This window comes from Myxine glutinosa, chromosome 8 (assembly GCF_964187855.1).
Source record: "Myxine glutinosa chromosome 8, kmMyxGlut1.1, whole genome shotgun sequence".
Lineage (NCBI taxonomy): Eukaryota > Metazoa > Chordata > Myxini > Myxiniformes > Myxinidae > Myxine > Myxine glutinosa.
The window spans coordinates 110,916,291-110,936,539 of record NC_136268.1 but is presented as its reverse complement, the minus strand read 5'-3'; the positions used below and the strand labels follow the sequence as shown (position 1 = coordinate 110,936,539).

Here is a 20,249-nt window from a genome sequence, read left to right as displayed (position 1 = left end):
GTTGCTGGATTTCCAAAACGCTCCTCGAATTCTTCTTGCACCTGTTTCATCGTCTTCTTAGTGTTTCTCCTCTCCTGGTACCACACCACTGCTATCAGTTTCTCTCCCACTGTAAACGGACTGTTGTCTGCCATCTTGGTTTAATGTATTATTTGTATTATCTGAAAAAAAGAAAAGTCCAAATAAGTGGTACAAACAAATCTTTTATAAGCTCAGCTAAAACCGTGTCCTGGGACTTATGACTCAACCTGTAGGTTTACTTCTGTTACTTGAGAGTGGAAATCGCGTGATACTGAAACTATTTAATTATATTGCTCATCTGATATGTCAGAGCAGAAATGTGAACGCGATGGGAAAAGATGTTCGAGACAATGAGATGAGCAATGAGAGGAGGAGCTGATGGAAAAGCGAGGGGAGGAGCGAGGGAGGTAGAGAGAGGAGGAGCGTCGGGGAGGAGCAAGTGGAGATGTCCAAGCTCTAAAAGGACTCGAGAACTGGACGTACTCGTGAGTTGTCTTCGGGAAAGTCGCCGAGACGGTGAAAACTGTTTACATCCTCATAACTCTCAAAAGAGTGGAAATGGCCGGCGATAACCACGAGCTGATGAAACCCGTACTTGCAAAACGGTCTACTGGAGACTCGATATGTGACGAACCCACCGTTTTTAACAGTGCTTGCGAATCCCAGGTAAGTGAATCTTATACCTATTGCCCTCTAAATATTTGTGTAACTCCATTGATATGTAACCCGTGCAACCTTAATATACCATCTCTATTCACTTTTTATTTTTAAGTCCGGTGTTAGCATAAGGTGGCTGGCTTAATTTCGCAAGGTCCTGAGTCTCAAACCCGTCAGCCAATGAACTAACACCACGTGGGTTGATTCAGCCTGTCATCCTTCTGAGGTCGGCAAAATGAGTACCATCTTACTGGTATGAATAAGCCATTCGCCTATCCTGTGTTAGAGCGGCGATCTGTCCAGGATTTTGCCCAATAACCAAGAAACTGCTTCGGCAGCCATATGCATCTGAAGATGCAAAAGGTCATCATCGTCATTCACCTTTTTGCACTTTGACCTTTATCCCATTGATTAATCTACTAGGCTCGTTGCACAGTCTGTGGATTAAGATCTACAGGTGATATTGGGTGTTATATGATGGGCACATGGTAAAACTGTGAGTTATTGTGTTTAAAAGGAAAGTAAGTTGACATGGGATCATCCCCCCTACTCCTCCCCCACTAATTGTCCTCTGTACCATCAATCAGAGCCCTCTGGTGATGTTGTGGATTCCAAATACATAATTATGACCGAGGCAGGAATCTTTCCCCACCTAACTCTTCCGCCTAATGCTTCCAATCCGAGAAGAATGTGACTTGTTTACCAGAATCAGATGGCCAAAATGTTTTTTGAGTGCAATGATGTCATGAATGACCATAAGTTACAGTGAATGGGTCAGTCATGATCCTTATAGTATTTTTAAGAGTTTGGTTCAAAAATCACAGAATTGCGAGCAAAAAGTCATTTTCCGTCATTTTATTAATAGCTCATTGACTTAGACGTGTGGCCACAGACTTGCAGACATCCGCTACTGTGTCAAATGGATTGATTAGTTCTACCCCAGATAGACCCAGAATCAGCACACTCTATGTTTGCTTCAAGAACTCCGCTACATCGCTCCAGGCATGTTACATAAGGTGCTAGAACGGCGCTAGGTAGGGCACCTACCTCCGCCAGGCTGAACGTTTCACCTTTTGTATCCCACTGATAGGTCAGATCTGGATTCGGACCTAAACCAAAATCTAATCAGCTTGTTCTTGTCACCTAACCAACTCATCCAACAAGTTTTGTCATAATCTATCCATAACCTTTTGAAACATCATGCTATGTATTGTTTCTGGTTCCATCTCTCAACAGTGATCAAGAATCACTTAAAAAAAAAAGTTCCAGTATCTGTGTCCGCATCTTCACCAAAATCTAATCAACCCATCCACCAACTTTCGTCCGGATCGGTCATTAACGTTTTGAAATATCCTGCTCAAAGACAGACAGACAATCATACAGACAGACTAACAAGGGTGAAAGAATAACCTCTGTCCTCCGTCAGTGGCAGGGGTTACTATTATAGACAGGAGGCCATTTAGCCCAATATGTCTACACTACATCTACAACACATGAGTCTAAGTTTATTGATTCCTGGAGAGGGGGATGCTGCGGAGACAGTGTGGCACAAGTACATCACCTAGCAGAGATGCATCTATGAGTTTAAATGTGATCATAACATTTGTGCAATTCTATCGCCCTTTTAGTGTTCCTTTTATGGGATGTACCCTTTCATCAGAAAAGTATGAAATATGCAGTTCCCGTAGTTATGAAAGTTTAAGAAACAGCACTGGACATGTAGGAAACGACCTTAATTGGGATTGGTATCGAGCACAAATCAGAACGTACAGTGAAAGCACTTTTGGTACAAGATGTGTCCACCACTTCAAATACAAGATACGAAAACAAAACCACTCTTTTTAATGCAGCATATGTCCATATTCTCACTTGTAAGGACCGGTTGGCAAATCTCCCAACATTTCTGCAGTCATCGTTTGGGAGAGGAAGAGTCTCTGGAGCTCCTGATCCTCACAATCAACTTCAAGAAAGAAGATCCAAGGGATCGTGTGGATTTGGTCATTCGGATGCACCGATGTCTTCTTTATTGAATGATACCAATCTTTCACGACTAGATCGACAGAGTGCTGGAAAGAACCTTTGGACCTTCCTGAGAGGCCGTAATTATCTCTTACACATTAACAACCAAAAATATTTGAACAAGCTGAAATCATTGACTCATCCAGAAACTTCTGACTTAGACTTGACCCAATGGCTACTTGAATCATTTCAATTATTATCGGAGCAGACAGACGAGTCTCAGGGACTCATTATAGATATAACGATTGGAATGCCAAATTTTAATTGTGCCTTCAGCAATTCACATTGCCATTTATTGAAAAAAAACCCAGGCATGGAATCTTGTTTCCTTAAAGGATTATCACTGTTTAAATATTTTACTTTTTCTATGGTGTTTGTTCAGGCACCCTCCAAGCCCTGCAGTTTCCCAAAGTTTCCCCACCCTGCATCCTCACAACTTCACCCCAGCCCCAAACCCAGCCATGCAGCTTCCGAGCTTTGCCTCAGCCGCACACGGTCCCAGCTTCCTCCTGCCCCACCCGCTGCCCCTCGCTCCTTTCTACATTCCTGCACCCAGCCAGCAGCTCCTCCTCTCCTGTCCATAAATGTGTGGACCTCAAAACATCCGAGGCCTCCGCTCTAACCTGAAAGATCTGCACCTTGTCCTGGAGACAAGAACTCCATATCTCATTCTCTGTGTATTGCCCTTACACCTCCCAAGCCCCAGGAGTACCTCTAGCTGTAACTTCCCATCCGCTTCCACCTCATGCGTTGTCTGGGTGTTGTATAGTCCTCCAAACAGTGACCGCTCCAACTATATATCTCTCACAGACGACATTGACCAACTTATAACTGCTCATCCCAACTCTCCCTCATATGTGGTGATTTCAATTGTCACCATGCCAATACAGATCTTTATACATGATGTAATCCACCAAAGAATGCTTGGTGCGCATGTGCAGAAAATCAAGGAAACTACCGTGTTCGGGGCGAAAGAAAGTATATCATGTGTCCAGGATAAGGATTATTACCGAAAACGGCTCACAAATGGCTCATAAAAAAACAAGAGAAAATGACCACAGTGTGGTCACCAGCTGCGACGTGTAGAATCATGAGGATATCCGTTGCAATATGCGCTACCAAATTCGACCAGTCATTAAATTATACGCATGCACTAGCGTCTTTTTGTCTTTCAGTTCTGGTCTTGTCCTTTGTTTTGCGACGCAACATGCTTCATCAACTGATTACATATAATGTATGGACGTGAATGTTATTTCTGTTAATGTTAATGTTAATTCATTAATGTTATTTATTAATGTTAATTCTGGGAGGCAGAGGGATAATTTGAAACGGGCTTGGTCGGTAGGGGATTTGAAAGTGGGTGTGGTTCTGTGAAAACAGTGGTGTCGTTCTGTGGTTCAGTTTGGTGTGGTGTGGTGAAAGTGATTTGAAAGTAAAAAAGTTCTGGAAACGCGATTGATATGAAAACATTCATGTTGCCTTTGTTGCTAAATTTATTCTGGTTTCTTCAAACAAATCGCGATTTTAGTCCGCGACGTTCTTACCTCATACCAACGCACGTCCGAGTCTATGCGCATGCGCTATTCAATAATTACACCTAATTTGTGTCAAGTTCTGTGAAACGAGATTGATATGAAAACATTCATGTTGTCTTTGTTGCTAAATTTATTCTGGTTTCTTCAAACAAATCGCGATTTTAGTCCGCGATGTTCTTACCTTATACCAACGCACGTCCGAGTGTATGCGCATGCGCTATTCAATAATTACACCTAATTTGTGTCAAGTTCTGTGAAACGAGATTGATATGAAAACATTCATGTTGTCTTTGTTGCTAAATTTATTCTGGTTTCTTCAAACAAATTGCGATTTTAGTCCGCGATGTTCTTACCTCATACCAACGCACGCCCGAGTGTATGCGCATGCGCTATTCAATAATTACACCTAATTTGTGTCAAGTTCTGTGAAACGAGATTGATATGAAAACATTCATGTTGTCTTTGTTGCTAAATTTATTCTGGTTTCTTCAAACAAATCGCGATTTTAGTCCGTGATGTTCTTACCTCATACCAACGCACGCCCGAGTGTGTGCGCATGCCCTATTCAATAATTACACCTAATTTGCGTCAAGTTCTGTGAAGCGAGATTGATATGAAAACATTCATGTTGTCTTTGTTGCTAAATTTATTCTGGTTTCTTCAAACAAATCGCGATTTTAGTCCGCGATGTTCTTACCTCATACCAACGCACGCCCGAGTGTATGCGCATGCACTATTCAATAATTACACCTAATTTGTTTTGATAAGTTCTGTGAAACGAGATTGATATGAAAACATTCATGTTGTCTTTGCTGCTAAATTTATTCTGGTTTCTTCAAACAAATCGTGATTTTAGTCCGCGATGTTCTTACCTCATACCAACGCATGTCCGAGTGTATGCGCATGCGCTATTCAATAATTACACCTAATTTGTGTCAAGTTCTGTGAAACGAGATTGATATGAAAACATTCATGTTGTCTTTGTTGCTAAATTTATTCTGGTTTCTTCAAACAAATCGCGATTTTAGTCCACGATGTTCTTACCTCATACCAACGCATGTCCGAGTGTATGCGCATGCGCTATTCAATAATTACACCTAATTTGTGTCAAGTTCTGTGAAACGAGATTGATATGAAATCATTCATGTTGTCTTTGTTGCTAAATATATTCTGGTTTTTTCAAACAAATCGCGATTTTAGTCCGCGATGTTCTTACCTCATACCAACGCACGTCCGAGTGTATGCGCATGCGGTATTCCATAATTACACCTGATTTGTGTCAAGTTCTGTGAAACGAGATTGATATGAAAACATTCATGTTGTCTTTGTTGCTAAATGTATCCTGGTTTCTTCAAACAAATCGCGATTTTAGTCCGCGATGTTCTTACCTCATACCAACGCACGCCCGAGTGTATGCGCATGCACTATTCAATAATTACACCTAATTTGTGTCAAGTTCTGTGAAACGAGATTGATATGAAAACATTCATGTTGTCTTTGTTGCTAAATTTCTTCTGGTTTCTTCAAACAAATCGCGATTTTAGTCCGCGATGTTCTTACCTCATACCAACGCACGTCCGAGTGTATGCGCATGCGCTATTCAATAATTACACCTAATTTGTGTCAAGTTCTGTGAAGCGAGATTGATATGAAAACATTCATGTTGTCTTTGTTGCTAAATTTATTCTGGTTTCTTCAAACAAATCGCGATTTTAGTCCGCGATGTTCTTACCTCATACCAACGCACGTCTGAGTGTATGCGCATGCGCTATTCAAAAAGGCACCCCAACAACAACAACAACAACAACAACAACAACAACGTGTCCTCTCATAGAGCTGCTCGTCGCAGCTAAAAATCAAAAAAACTTGGAAGGAAAAGTACCTGAAAAGACATTGCCTCTGCAAGCAAAAGCCTCGCAGAACCTTCTCAGCTCACCAAACAGGCAGCTGGTTGTAATACAAACTCCCGACCATGTGGGTCTGTGCAAGGCCCAAATGTACAAGCATGTGCTACACAAACTCCCGGCAGATCACCAACAGCAAATTAACTGTTTATCTGGATTAGGTGCTTATGAACACTGATGAGAAGGCCATCTTCTGTGAATTGCGAATGTACAGGTAAAGTGATGACATTTCCTATCAATCATGTTAGGAGCTGGGGGTAGAGGAGGGAAGAGGAGGGCTGATGTAAATATCTGGTTTGTTTGGTTACAGCACCAAAGATAAATTATACTAGATTTTTGCATCTATTGCTAAAAGGAGAAGTGTCCTTCCTCCTTGTTTATGTGTGTTGTACCAAGGCCTATGCGAGCTTGTACTAGCAGGAAATGGTATGAACTCGTCAAATCTTATCCACAAATATTTGTTGTATTTCCTCTATTTCCATGAGGCTGATTTGCATTCAGGAACAGAACAATTGTGGTTAAACATTTTGAAATCGGCACTCTTCATTGACATGATGAAAATTATGTTTAAAAGACTATTTGCATTAGAGATGTTGTGCAAGCAACGACACGTTAAAAATGTCCAGGCAGCAGATCAGTCACTGTAAAAGCACACTCATGGTGCACGACTCGTGGCGCATGACTCATGGTGCGCACACACACACACACACACACACACACACACACACACACACACACACACACTTCAACAAAGGAGTGGGACTCCATGGGACTGAGTATATGAACTTTCCAACAGTTTTCAGTCAATGGAAAATCGTCCTATTTTGGATTTGGTTATGAGCAAATTCCCTGTTAATGTCTCGTGCTCTTCCTCTGCTCCAATTGGCTCATCCGAGCATGTGCTTGTGAAGGTCCAGAGCTTTCTAGACATTCTCAGAGAACAGCCTCCACACGGCGAGTCTGGCAGTTCACTCAGGCAAACTGGCAGAGACTGCAAGCTGCCATCACATTTTCAGACAGGTTTCCTATATCTAGCATCCCTGGTATTAACAGTCTGATAATTCTTCCACACAAACTCTCCCTTTTGCACAGATTTATCCCATTTAATCTTCAGTTATCATACGATGCAGGGGAGGATCCAGGAATTTCAAGACGGAGAGGAGGGGTGTGAGGGGGGGGGGGGGGGTGCGGGGGGGGGGGTGCATGAGACAAAAGCGCTGGGGGGTCTGGGGGCCTTCCCCCAAGAAAATTTTAAAAGTTGATCGTCGGAAACGGCATTTCGTGCGTTCTTGGAAGTTTCTGCAGTTCCTTGTGTTCTTCCCTGGTCTAACAGTTCAGCAGATTCGCGATGACTAATGGTCAGATCAAGGAACTAGTGAAACGACTTGCCCAACTGTTCCTTTTGCTATAAGTTGGCTTCCGCTTCCGGTCCGGTCTGAAGAGGACGCAGGCGTCACATGCTCGCCGCTTCTTCGACTGGGCCACTGTCTGTGGCTTGCTTTTTTGGTGGTCATGCGGATTTTTTGGCCATTGAGTCTGCCCTCCGCATAGTCTCGGCTCTGCTCCCTGCTTCGCCTACCCGGCTCTTTCGCCTGCTCGCTGTTTCCTCGGGCACGCTCTCGTGGGTTGTGTCCTTCGCAGCGGTGTGGCGGTGGTTTTCCCGCCGTGACCTTGATTTGTAGCGGCGGCGGTTGATTGCCGCTGCATTTCCCGCTTTGCCGTGATCAACCTTGGCCTCGTGATCGTCTCTTTGCTCCTGTCTGCCCTCTGCTTGGTCCCGACTCTGCTCCTGGCTTCACCTACCTGGCTCCTTCGTCTCCTTCGTTTCCTTGGGCCTGCTCCCGTGGGTTGGGACCATTGTTTCACCTCCTCAACCTTGGCCCCGTCTCGTCTCTCCGCTCCTGCCTGGCATGGCTCTGCGGTACTCCGCCGCAAGGCTCCTTCTGCTCAATACCCGCTCCACCCCATCATGCATCTCTGCCATCAAATCAAATGGACTCCTCCGACGACCCAGGTACATTCACCGTGGCTCCGGTCGTAAGTTTGTATATGTACAATCAGGTCACTCCATCCCCGTCCTCTGGTCGGCTCAGCGCACTCCCACTCATCGTCCCAGCGCACCTAGTCACGGCAACGCACAAAATCGCACCTCCTGCCTGCGAACCCTGGCTAAATCACCTGAATTAATCCCCGCTGTTCAAAACAACATCAAGCTCACCCTGTTCAACACCCGGTCCCTCAACAACAAATGCCTCATCCTCAACGACTACATCCTGGATAACAAACTGGACTTTCTCTGTCTCACCGAAACCTGGCAACAACCACTGGACTACTACACGCTCAACCTCACCACACCCAATGGATATTCCTACGTCAATAAACCACGCTCGGAGGGCCGAGGTGGTGGAATTGCCGTTATCCACCGTCAAGACATCAGGACCAGCCTCATCCCCATCGCCTCATCCTCATCCTTTGAACACCTGGCTTTTAAACTCTCTGGTCGCACGCAGTCAGTCATGGCTGTCATCTACCGCCCTCCCAAACCACACCCATTATTCCTGTCTGACTTCTCCTACTTTCTGACCCAGCTATGTTCCCTCTCCCCCTCTCCCCCTCAATCCTCCTCCTTGGTGATTTCAATATCCACATGGACTCCACTGACTCCACAATAACCACTGACTTCACTGATTTACTCACCTGCTTTAACCTCACTCAACATGTCAACTTTCCTACGCATATCCGTGGTCACATTTTGGACCTTGTCTGCTCCACTGGATTAACTCTTTGGAGAGCCAGAAAACGACATCTGTCCAACCTAAAGACTGAACTTTCAAACTTGTCTCCCTCCATTAAAACCTGGTGGTGCCACATTAAGTCTATCATCTTCCATTAGCTTGGACATCAGATATCACCATGTTACAATTTGTTACATTAACATGGTACAAAAAACGATACACTTCAATAAATTACAGACCTATGAGCTCACTTCCAATCATCAGCAAAGTAGTGGGATCCATAATCGCCGTGGACATGAAATCCTCTTCTCCAACAGCTTGATCTCTGACCATCAGTTTGGATTCAGAACAGGTCACTCTACCTTGGAAATGCTGCTTCTGCTCTCCCAACAATGGATGGAGGTCCTCAATGCCAAACAGGAAATCAGAGCTGTCTCCCTTAACATATCACGTGCCTTCGATACGGTCTGGCACCCCGCTCTGCTCACCAAACTCTCCTCCTATGGTATCCATGGAAACCTCCACACATGGCTTGCAGACTTCCTCTCTGGTCATAGTCAATGTGTGGCTCTGAATGGATTTCTCTCATCTTCCCTTCCTGGGATTTCTCTCATCTCCCCTTCCTGAGATTTCTCTCATCTCCCCTTCCTGGCCCTCAATGTCAGTCCTCATCCTGCTCTCCAATCTCTCCGCCTATGGCGTGCAAGGCCAACTCCACGCATGGCTGGCGGACTTCCTCTCTAGTCGTAGCCAACGTGTAGCTCTCAAAGGGATCCTTTCATCTCCTCTCCAGGTTAAGGCTGGAGTGCACCAAGGCAGCATTCTGAGCCCAGTCCTCTTCCTAATCTTCAACGCTCTCTCTGACTATGGAAAATCCTCCATGTCTTTACTCATGACTCCACTCTCTGCTGTGACAACCCTCATCCTTCAGAAAGACAGGCAGCAGTCTCTTCTCCCTTTTCACACCTTAACAAAATCACAAATTGGTCAAACACTTGGAATATGTCTTTCAATCCTGACAAATCTCACTCTCACTATCTCTCTCGAAAAGGACTGTCTGGCAAACCCTCCTATCTACTTCCTTAACAATCCTCTTGAAGAATTTCAATCTCAAACTCTTGGGTGTCACTATCAGCTATGATCTTTCTTGATCAAACCACATTCCTAAGTTGGTCTCCAAAGCCAGTCTGGGCATCCTCTGTCGTGCAAAGTTCTTCCTTGGCACACCTGAACTCTTATCCACCTGCAACACCTTCATCTGCAGCTTGATGGAGTATCGCTCACCTCTTTAGGCTCCACACCTTGCTCAGCTCGACACCAGAAAAACCAAGGTCTTCAAGATCATAAGAATCTCCTATGATGAAGCTGATCCCATGGGTCTATCACTTTCACATTGGAGACATGTCAGTGGTCTCTCTGTTTCTACCATCTCCTTTCTAGTCTTGATGCGTTTAAGCTTGGAAAAGCTTCACTCACTGCTAGCAATGGACACAGATTGTGAGGAATATGCACAGCCAGCACAATTGTGAAGTTTTGATATGAAGGTAGAGTCATTGGAGTTCTTCCTGGAAGTTTGTGGCATTCAACACTGTGTAGGCCAGTGGTCCTCAACTTTTACTGTCCGTTGGCCAAAAATACTTCAAAGAAAACATACAGCGAACGACATCTTACTTCCTATCCCTGTCCCCAACACGAAGTAACTGCATACAGCCAAATACAAAACACATGTCGTAAACTAAACACAGTATAATACAACTGTCCACATACTTACATGAGGGAGTTAATGGAACACATTACTCTGCACTGTCTTGAAAAACAAGGACATGGAGGAGTCTATGAGCAGCAAATTGATTGGTCATGATGAGATAAAATGCTGTAATATTTTGTACAAGTACTGCAAAAAGGAAGGGATTTGAAAGTGCCAATAAGGCGATTAGTGTTCTAGTGTTCAACTATATAATTCAATGGAAATAAAATTAAGATTTTAAAGGTTGCAGAAAAAATAATTCCGGAAATTTACCGCCGTTGATGCAGCGGCTTTTACACCACCTTATTTAACACATTACATTAGTAATTCGTGCCTGTTGTTTGTGTCCTTTATGACGTCCTGCAAAACAGTAAGTTTCCCGTCTGGAAACTCAAAATGATTCTCAATTTTGTTTGACTGCCAAACAGGCAGACAAACTAAAAAAAAATTACCTTGCAACTGTCTGGCCATGTGCGATCATGACAGATTCAGAGCCAAAGCACAGCTACACAACTCGGTTTCTTTTCCAATTCACGTTGAAACTAGAACGGCACTCTGCAGATAGCATACCTCCACCTGGTTGGTCATATCACTCAATGGTTAAGAATCACTTAAAAAATTCTACTAGCTGGATCCGGATCCAGATCTTCACCAAAATTGAATAGATTCTTCCTTGTCACACACACAACCTGTCCAACAAGTTTCGTCCAAATCTATCCATAACTTTGAGATATCCTGCTATGTATCGTTTTTGGCCATATCTCCCAATGATGAGGAATCACTTTAAAAATTTTAGTAGCCGGATCCGAACTGGATCTTTACCGAAATCTAATCATTTCGTCCTTGTCCCATACGCTATATTTCTGCCAAATTTTGTTCAAATCTGTCTACAACGTTTTGAGATGTTTTGTTCACAAACGGACAAACAAACAGACAAACAAACAGACAGACAGACAGGGGTGGGAAACATTCAAATTAAATTTAGTTTTTCATCGATCATAAATGGACGGAGAACAGATGGAAGTTAACCAATTGCTTAACCCCGCTTTTTGCTTTGCGTGTGCGAGGTAATAAGCATTCACGCAGGGGTGAACACGGGACACAGCAGCAGATAGACAAGACAGAGAGAAAATGAAACGTGTCCTGGGTGGCAATGACCACTATGATGTGGGGGGACTTTGGGCAATGGTCTGTGCGGGATTGTCCTCATGCCGCGCTTTCAATGCTCTGCGAGTCAGCCGAGAGAGATCCAACCACCTGAGGGCTGTGCAGTTCCGAGGAGAGAGAGGCCATGCCAGCAACTTAGGAAGAGACTTTGCAGCACCAAAGACCACATCAGAGAGGGAGGGGGAGAGGGAGAGAGAGAAACAAGTAGAGATACATTCAAAGTACACCACCCCAATGCCAAATAAATAAATAACATATCCTCCAGCACGCGACATTCCTGGGGCCCCTTCGGTGCTGGGCGATGCTGCTGTGTAGCACATGGAGACGGAATTGGGAGGGAGTGGTGTACAATAATTGATACCATACCACCATTTGAGGCCATTTTCCCCCGCAGAGCAGGGGTTAGACCTTTTTTGGGCACCATGATCCCCTTTTTGAAGCAATGTTCAAAACAGCTGTTCACCACCATCTCTTATCTTCCCCCATCCAAAACCTTGATCTTTTCTACCCCCACTAATTCACCCCAGATCCACCTTGTTTGAAATTCCAACTTCTTTCCTGGAAGTCTTGGCAGTGTCCATATGTTTTATACCTCTCCCACCCCCCCCCCCCCTTCCCATGCCTCCCCCCCAAAGCCCTCTCCCTCCCACAGTTCTCTCGATGTCTCCATGTCTCTCGGTCCCTGCTCTCAAATGTTGTGTTTGTGTCCTTCCCCCTCTCTCCCCATCTTGTCTACCGCTCCCGATGTTATTTGTTTTGTGTGTCTGTTTGTCTTTCTGTGTGATTAATGTTCGCTCTTTCACGAGCCTCGATCTTGTATACAAAAAAAAAAAAAAAAAAAAAAATGTTTTATGGCCGGATGCCCTTCCTGCCGCCAACCCTGTTAGTCGCCTCTTGTGACACACAAGGAATTACCAGTGAACTGGTACTCAATTTGCCGACCTCGGAAGGATGATCAGGCTGAGTCAACCCTTCCCTGGTGTTAATTAAGTGATTGACTGGGATTTGAGACCCAGGATCCTAGGATCCCAAGCCAGCACCCTAACCGCGAAGCCAACACCAGGCTTGCATAATTAAAATGAATTGCATAATGAAAATAAATGATCGTAAAACAATTAATTTTTTAATCAATTGGCTAATAGCTTACCTCAACCACCATTGATTGCTTCATCCAAATCTGTAGCTTTTTGAAAATTAAGTAATTAATCGAAAAAAAAAATTTAATCGATTAATCACTAAAACAAAAATACCCTTTATAGCCAAATCACTTGGTCACTGTAGTGTCCAAATATCAGAAAGATAAATAGTAATAATCAGAAAGATAAATAGAAAGATGAATTAGTAATAATAATTAAAATAAGTAATAATAATTAAAATAAATAAATAATAATGGTAAAGTAATTAATTTCTTAATCAATTGGCTAATAGCATACCATAGCAATATAATAGCACACCAGTGTTTCAGCAGAAGCTGTAACTTTTTGAAAAATAATTAAATTATCAATTAATCGAAAAAATAAATAATTCATTGATTCATTGATTAATCAATAAATAATTAATCCATGAATTGATTAATCAATAAATAAAAAATATCCTTTGTAGCCACATCACTTGGTTACTGTCATGTCTGAATATTACCTTCAAAGCTCCAAAGGTGCCTGAGATATTGCCCAGATGAGAAAATAAATAAACAAGTAATTAATAATGAAAAAAAAAAAATAATGGTAAAATATTTGAATTATTAATCAATTGGCTAATAGAATACCTAAGCCACCACCGTTTAATCTGAATTTGTAACTTTTAAAATATCAATTAATTAAGTCATTAATATAATAATTAAATAATTAATCAATTAATTGAAGCGAGGCCTTCTGCCTCGCTCTTCCCCCTCGTCAAATAACACCTCACTGCGCCTCTCCCAATTAATTGATTAATCAATAAATCAAAAATACCCTTTCAGCCAAATCACTTGGTCATTGTCATGTCCAAATATCAGCTTCCAAGCTCAAAAGGTGCCTGAGATATTGCCCAGATGAGAAAGGAAATAAATAAGTACTTAATACATCGATAATAATTAAGTAATTGATAAATTAATTGATTAATCAAAAAACAAAAAATACTGTTTTTGCCAAAGTAATTGCTCACTATTGTGCTCAAATTTCGGCTTCCTAGCTCAAAGGATTACTGAGATATCGCCTGGACAAACAAACAAGAAAGATACCGGGGTGAAAACTGAGTACTCCCTTTTAGCGCGTGTCATCACCAGGTCCCCCTTCGGTACCCGGAGATGACGTCATGCAGCGCCTGCAGATGGAATAGGAAAGGAGCAGTGCACAACAACACTGACTTTGTCTGCCAAAGTAGTTAGGCAGCTAACACCCATTATTACGGTGAATCGTTCACATTGTGATACGATCATGAAATTTGGTCGTTATGCTCTTCTATAGATTAATAGATACTCTTTAAAAACAGTCCATTAGCCAACCCGAAAAGTCAACATGGTGGCCATTTTTTTTTAAATTGCTAAAATATGCCATAAACCTCTTAAAACCGTTTTTCATTTAGGATGTACGAGTATCAATACAAAATCACAGAACTACATATTGTCCATAAGAGGAAGTTAAAATTTTAAATTTACCAAATGAAGATAAATTGAAAATTTTAACGAGCAATTTTTGTGCCCAATTGAAAAGAATAGTCGCCATGTTGAATTAGAATTTTCGAGTTGGCTCATTGACTGAATTTCAAGAATATCTATTTACAAATGTCACTGCCAAGTTTCATGCTTGTATCACAATGTGAACAGTTTTTTTTTAAATGTTAGCTGCCTGGCTAAACTTTAGCCCTCAGGTAAAGTGTAACAATGCATCACATGGGACTCCCGCATGCATGGGACTCCCGCATAACAATATGGAGTATATGGACAAAATCTGAAGGACAAAATATAATCTTTTTTTTGGAGATGGAAATAAACTTTCCCCCATTGTATAGCTTCACTTCATTGAAAGTTTAGCTCCCCTCTCCACCACCTCACTCCCATTGTTATAATTATTCCACTGTGTCTGCACAACACTCAGCCTGAGTACAATTTCTTTTGAATTTTTGTGCAAGTGTGTCCCACAGGATTGTCTGCATGCTGTGAAATAACTTCCTTGCAGATACCATGTGTCGATGATCAGGATTTAGCCGAACAACCCGACACATCACTTGACCTGATCTACTCCATTGAGGATGTGCCACCATGGTACCTCTGTGTTATCCTTGGTTTCCAGGTATGGCCCTGAACATTCTATCAATGTTATCCTAATTGTAAATGGATTCTTTATGATTTTGCTTTATTCAATGTAAGACGAGACAACTTGAGCAACATACACACTTCAATCCAAGAGGTCTCAGAGATTTCAGTTCGGGTTGATTTTGGATGCAACTTAGCAAACTTGCATGGAGCACCAATGATGCCAATGTCAGGGTTCATGGCATGAGCCAAATGTAGAAACGGAGCATAGAACTACTGACAGTACCCCCACAAACAATCATTGGTATGACATGATTCTTGTCAATAGACTAAATGTCATTGCGCATCGGGTGAGGCCAATTGAAGAGCTAGAAGAGCTAGAATCAAAACTCGTGGAAGAGCTACAACACAAAATGGATCAGGACGCAACATAACGAAAGGAACAGCAGAAAGAGATTGGGGAAACAACAGGGCCGAGGGAGAAAATGGACGGATAAAGAAGAGATGTGGGTAATGATGAGGGGTGGGGAGAATGCAAGGGGTGGACAAGATGGATGCGGAAGCAAAATTTGGGATGGGTGGGGGTGGTTTTAACGGGTGTAGAAAATATAATGGTTTTGGATATCTTATTATATTGGCTTGATTTGCTTGGTTCCATTATGTTACTCTATTTTGTTTTTGCTTTGGGATCTTATACTTGTAATAAAGATGTTTATTTTGTGACCAGTCATTGTACTGTAATCGGATGTCCAATTAGTTTCCTATTTCATTCAGCTATTCTAGCATCCTCTTGGCTCCTTGATTTTGATAGGTCTTCCCGTCCTCTTGGCTCCTTGATTTTGATAGGTCTTCCCATCCTCTTGGCTCCTTGATTTTGATAGGTCTTCCCATCCTCTTGGCTCCTTGATTTTGATAGGTCTTCCTATCCTCTTGACTCCTTGATTTTGATAGGTCTTCCCATCCTCTTGGCTCCTTGATTTTGATAGGTCTTCCCATCCTCTTGGCTCCTTGATTTTGATAGGTCTTCCCATCCTCTTGGCTCCTTGATTTTGATAGGTCTTCCCATCCTCTTGGCTCCTTGATTTTGATAGGTCTTCCTATCCTCTTGACTCCTTGATTTTGATAGGTCTTCCTATCCTCTTGTCTCCTTGATTTTGATCGTTCTTCCTATCCTCTTCGCTCCTTGATTTTGATAGAATTGCAAAAACAGATCCTTGCAACTACAGACCAATCAGCCTGCTCCCAATTATCAGCAAAGTCATGGAATGCATCATTGATTCGGATATCAAATCCTTTCTCTTCTCCAATGGCTTGATCTCCGATCATCAATTTGGATTCAGACCAGGTCACTCTACTCTGGACATGCTGCTTCTGCTGTCTCAACAATGGATGGAGGTCCTCAATGCCAAACAGGAAATCAGAGCTGTCTCCCTCGACATATCACGTGCCTTCGATACGGTCTGGCACCCCGCTCTGCTCATCAAACTCTCCTCCTATGGTATCCATGGAAATCTCCACTCATTGCTTGCGGACGTCCTCTCTGGTTGTAGTCAACGTGTGGCCCTGAATGGATTTCTCTCATCGCCCCTTCCTGTTCTGGCTGGAGTTCCCCAAGGTAGTGTTCTGGGCCCTGTGCTTTTTCTTGTCTTCATCAATGATCTCTCTGACTCTCTTGAAAATCCTCTCTCTATCTCTTTGCTGATGACTCCACTCTCTGCAGCTCCATTCCTCATCCCTCAGATCGGCAGTCTGCAGCCTCCTCACTCTCTGCAGACCTGGACAAAATCACAGACTGGTCAAACAAGTCGAACATGTCTTTCAATCCTGACAAATCTCACACTCTCACTATGTCTCTCCGAAAAGACCGACTGGAAAACCCTCCCATCTACTTTCTCAACAATCCTCTCCAAGAAGTTCTGTCGCTCAATCTTTTGGGTCTCACAATGTGCCAGGATCTTTCTTGGGAAAACCACATTTCCAAGCTGGCCTCCAAAGCCAGTCGCCGACTGGGCATCCTCCGTCGTGCGAAGTCCTTCCTTGGCACACCTGAGATCCTCAACACATACAAGGCTTTCATCCACAGCTCAATGGAATACTGTTCCCCCCTCTGGGCCGGTGCTCCTGCCTCACACCGAGCTCGGCTTCACGCCGTTGAAGCCAAAGCTTTCAGAATCATTGGAATCTCCTGCGATGAAGCTAACTCCGAAGGCCTTTCACTCACTCACCGTAGGCAAGTTGGTGGTCTTTCTGTCTTCTACAGACTCCTCTCCGGCCTTGCTCCCCCAGCTCTCTCTGTGCTCTGTGCCCCCAAATGTTCCTACAGGTCGCACAAGATCGGCCAGCAACCCTCTTATGGTCAAACTGCCAAAATCTAGGCTCTCTGCTCACCTTCACTCTTTCGTTCCCCTTTTCTCCCGCTTCTGGAACAAACTCCCCCACTCCCTTCAATCCCACTCCTCCCTCCAGGTCTTTAAAACAGCTGTTTACCACCATCTCTTATCTTCCCCCATCGAAAACGTTGATCTTTTCTACCCCCGATAATTCACCCCAGATACACTTTTATCGAAATTCCAACTTCTTTCCTGGAAGTCCTTGCAGTGTCCATATGTTTTATACCTCTCCCACCTCCCCCCAAGCCCTCTCCCTCCCACAGTTCTCTCGATGTCCCTGCTCTCAAATGTTGTGTTTGTGTCCTTCTCCCTCTCTCCCCATCTTGTCTACCGCTCCCCTTATTTTGTTTTATGTGTCGGTTTGACTTTTTGTGTGATTAATGTCAGCTCTTTCACGAGCCTCGATGTTGTATACAAAAAAATAAATAAATAAATCTTCCTATCCTCTTGACTCCTTGATTTGATCGTTCTTCCTATCCTCTTCACTCTGTGATTTTGATAGGTCTTCCTATCCTCTTCGCTCCTTGATTTTGATAGGTCTTCCTATCCTCTTCGCTCCTTGATTTTGATAGGTCTTCCTATCCTCTTCGCTCCGTGATTTTGATAGGTCTTCCTATCCTCTTTGCTCCGTGATTTTGATCGGTCTTCCTATCCTCTTCACTCCTTGATTTTGATAGATCTTCCTATCCTCTTGACTCCTTGATTTGAACGTTCTTCCTTTCCTCTTCGCTCCTTGATTTTTATAGATCTTCCTATCCTCTTGTCTCCTTGATTTTGATCGTTCTTCCTATCCTCTTCGCTGCTTGATTTTGATCGTTCTTCCTATCCTCTTCGCTGCTTGATTTTGATCGTTATTCCTATCCTCTGCGCGCCGTGATTTTGATAGGTCTTCCTATCCTCTTCGCTCCTTGATTTTGATAGGTCTTCCTATCCTCTTCGCTCCTTGATTTTGATAGGTCTTCCTATCCTCTTGGCTCCTTGATTTTGATTGGTCTTCCTATCCTCTTGGCTCCTTGATTTTGATCGGTCTTCCTATCCTCTTGGCTCCTTGATTTTGATAGGTCTTCCTATCCTCTTGGCTCCTTGATTTTGATCGTTCTTCCTATCCTCTTGGCTCCTTGATTTTGATCGGTCTTCCTATCCTCTTGGCTCCTTGATTTTGATTGGTCTTCCTATCCTCTTGGCTCCTTGATTTTGATCGGTCTTCCTATCCTCTTGGCTCCTTGATTTTGATAGGTCTTCCTATCCTCTTGACTCCTTGATTTTGATAGGTCTTCCTATCCTCTTGGCTCCTTGATTTTGATAGGTCTTCCTATCCTCTGCGTGCCGTGATTTTGATAGGTCTTCCTATCCTCTTCGCTCCTTGATTTTGATAGGTCTTCCTATCCTATTCGCTCCTTGATTTTGATCGGTCTTCCTATCCTCTTGGCTCCTTGATTTTGATTGGTCTTCCTATCCTCTTGGCTCCTTGATTTTGATCGGTCTTCCTATCCTCTTGGCTCCTTGATTTTGATTGGTCTTCCTATCCTCTTGGCTCCTTGATTTTGATCGGTCTTCCTATCCTCTTGGCTCCTTGATTTTGATTGGTCTTCCTATCCTCTTGGCTCCTTGATTTTGATAGGTCTTCCTATCCTATTCGCTCCTTGATTTTGATAGGTTTTCCTATCCTCTTCGCTCCTTGATTTTGATAGGTCTTCCTATCCTGTTGGCTCCTTGATTTTGATAGGTCTTCCCATCCTCTTGGCTCCTTCATTTTGATAGGTGTTCCTATCCTCTTGGCTCCTTGATTTTGATAGGTCTTCCTATCCTCTTGGCTCCTTGATTTTGATAGGTCTTCCTATCCTCTTGGCTGCTTGATTTTGATAGGTCTTCCTATCCTCTTGGCTCCTTGATTTTGATAGGTCTTCCTATCCTCTTGGCTCCTTGATTTTGATTGGTCTTTCTAGCCTCTTGGCTCCTTGATTTTGATAGGACTTTGTATCCTCTTGGCTCCTTGATTTTGATTGGTCTTTCTATCCTCTTGGCTCCTTGATTTGATTGTTCTTCCCATCCTCTTGGCTCCTTGATGTTGATAGGTCTTCCTATCCTCTTGGCTCCTTGATTTGATAGTTCTTCCTATCCTCTTGACTCCTTGATTTTGATCGTTCTTCCTATCCTCTTCGCTCCTTGATTTTGATCGATCTTCCTATCCTCTTCGCTCCTTGATTTTGATAGATCTTCCTATCCTCTTCGCTCTGTGATTTTGATAGGTCTTCCTATCCTCTTGTCTCGTTGATTTTGATCGTTCTTCCCATCCTCTTCACTCTGTGATTTTGATAGGTCTTCCTATCATCTTCGCTCCGTGATTTTGATAGGGCTTCCTTTCCTCTTCGCTCCTTGATTTTGATAGGGCTTCCTTTCCTCTTCGCTCCTTGATTTTGATAGGTCTTCCTATCCTCATCGCTCCTTGATTTTGATCGTTCTTCCTGTCCTCTTCGCTCCTTGATTTTGATAGGTCTTCCTATCCTGTTGGCTCCTTGATTTTGATAGGTCTTCCTATCCTCTTCGCTCCTTGATTTTGATAGGTCTTCCTATCCTGTTGACTCCTTGATTTGGATAGGTCTTCCCATCCTCTTCACTCTGTGATTTTGATAGGTCTTCCTATCATCTTCGCTCCTTGATTTTGATAGGGCTTCCTTTCCTCTTCGCTCCTTGATTTTGATAGGGCTTCCTTTCCTCTTCACTCCTCGATTTTGATAGGTCTTCCTATCCTCATCGCTCCTTGATTTTGATCGTTCTTCCTGTCCTCTTCGCTCCTTGATTTTGATAGGTCTTCCTATCCTGTTGGCTCCTTGATTTT

General features: G+C 43.2%; 1 protein-coding gene across 2 annotated transcripts in view; it reads left to right on the top strand.

The window, feature by feature from the left end:
* The first annotated feature begins 478 nt into the window (after positions 1-478).
* SLC23A1 (solute carrier family 23 member 1) overlaps positions 479-20,249 on the top strand; it is a 104,385-nt gene continuing 84,614 nt past the window's right edge. Inside the window, exons 1-2 of one of the 2 annotated variants that reach the window (XM_068125102.2) lie at positions 479-687; positions 14,944-15,057. In XM_068125102.2, coding sequence (XP_067981203.1) covers positions 580-687; positions 14,944-15,057 — 222 coding nt within the window. In that variant the 5' untranslated portion in view covers positions 479-579. The remainder of the gene's footprint in view (positions 688-14,943; positions 15,058-20,249) is intronic. The other variant, XM_068125103.2, reaches the window with a different exon arrangement.